The sequence below is a fragment of the Chionomys nivalis genome, chromosome 16 (genome assembly GCF_950005125.1).
Source record: "Chionomys nivalis chromosome 16, mChiNiv1.1, whole genome shotgun sequence".
Taxonomy (NCBI): domain Eukaryota; kingdom Metazoa; phylum Chordata; class Mammalia; order Rodentia; family Cricetidae; genus Chionomys; species Chionomys nivalis.
In genome coordinates, this window is record NC_080101.1 from 41,135,831 (window position 1) to 41,137,488 (window position 1,658).

Here is a 1,658-nt window from a genome sequence, read left to right on the forward strand (position 1 = left end):
ACACATCTATCTATCTATCTATCTATCTATCTATCTATCTATCTATCTATCTATCTATCTATCTATCATCTATATGGGGTTTATTAGAAGGGCTTACAGGATATGGTCTAGCTACTCCAACAACACTGGTCTACAGATGAAAAGTACAAGAATCTAGTATTCCAGTATTTCTTCAGTTTGATATCTCAGTTGATGTAGTAGGAGGCCACTTGTTCATTCCCAGCTGCCCAGACTTGAAATAACCATACAGAAACTGTATTAATTAAATCATGGCTTGGCCTATTAGTTCTAGCTTTTTATTGGCTAGCTCTAAAACCTTAATTTAACCCCTTTCTGTTAATCTATATATCGCCACGTGGCTGTGGATTACTGGCAAGGTTCTGGCTTGTCTGTTTCCAGTGGCAGCTACATAGCATTTCACTGACTCCACCTCCTTTCTCCCAGCATTCAGTTTAGTTTTCCCCACGTGCCCCTATTCTGCCCTGCACAGGCCCAAGACAGTTTTTTTAGTCATTAACCGATAAAGGCAACACATATACAGAAAGACTTCTCAAGTTGGTCTTAAGTATACATCAGAATCTCAAAGAAGTAAGTGTTACTAATGAGGAAATGGACTTGCCAGCAAGAGTGAGAGCAAGCAGGCAATGGAAGTAAGCTTTCTTTGTCTATATCCTTCATATAGGCTGCCAGGATGGGGTGTTGCCTAGATTAAAGGTAGAACTCTCAACCTCAAAGGATGCAGATTTAGAGTGTGTCTTCCCACTTCAAATGATTCAGTCAAGAAAAATCTCTCGTAGGTGTAGCCAGCCTCTTGAGGTTTTTTTTTTTTTTTTTGAGTGAAAGCTCATGATTTTATTGTCTTCATAACAAGGTCAGCTTAGAACTGGATCACTTGGCCCTTTCTCTTCTTATCACCACCCAGTTCAAAATGCTTGCATCTCTTAATAGCCAGCATCCTCTTAGATCTGCAGTTGGGCTCCACACATTCCAGTCTCAGCACAATCTTCTTTGTAGTTTTTGCCTTTTTGCGGAAAATAGGCTTAGTCTGCCCACCATAGCCACTCTGATTCCTGTCATAACGCCGCTTTCCCTGGGCATACAAAGAATCTTTGCCCTTCTTGTACTGGGTCACTTTGTGGGGTTGGTGCTTGCCACATTTCTTGCAGAATGTACGGCGGGTCTTAGGAACGTTCACCATGTTGGCGGGTGCGATATCGGCACAGAAAGCCAGCCTCTTGGGTTTTAGTTAATTTTGAGATAGTCAAACGGACAATAAGGAACAGCCATCACAGTATCCCCTTATATTAGGACAATAGATGGGAGAGAAGGAGTTGGAGCAATGACTCCTAACTCTAATGATACCTGAGAAAGCTACATGAACACCCACTATTTTGTCAACTGTGTGTATCTATCCATGTACATATCTATATTAAAAGTTTAATTGGAATTATCCAAAATAGTTGGTAATGCTCCTTCCAGTAGCCACAAGTCACCAAGTCACTGCTCAGGTGAGTTATACCTCTCCTCAAGCTGTTTGGGTGTTATAGGGGCTATTGCTACTGCTATTGGTTACTCACTGGAACTTGATGGTGATACCCTATTTATTGTTGAAGACACCACACACTGGTTACAGGCATGGAGAAATCAAATTAGTACTG

General features: G+C 41.3%; 1 protein-coding gene across 1 annotated transcript; it reads right to left on the reverse strand.

Moving 5' to 3' along the window:
- Positions 1-838: 838 nt before the first annotated feature.
- LOC130888102 (60S ribosomal protein L36a-like) lies at positions 839-1,225 on the reverse strand. Its single transcript, XM_057790969.1, has one exon. It carries the CDS (start codon positions 1,196-1,198, stop codon positions 878-880), a length of 321 nt encoding a protein of 106 aa, XP_057646952.1. The 5' UTR covers positions 1,199-1,225; the 3' UTR covers positions 839-877.
- Between the last annotated feature and the right edge of the window lie 433 nt (positions 1,226-1,658).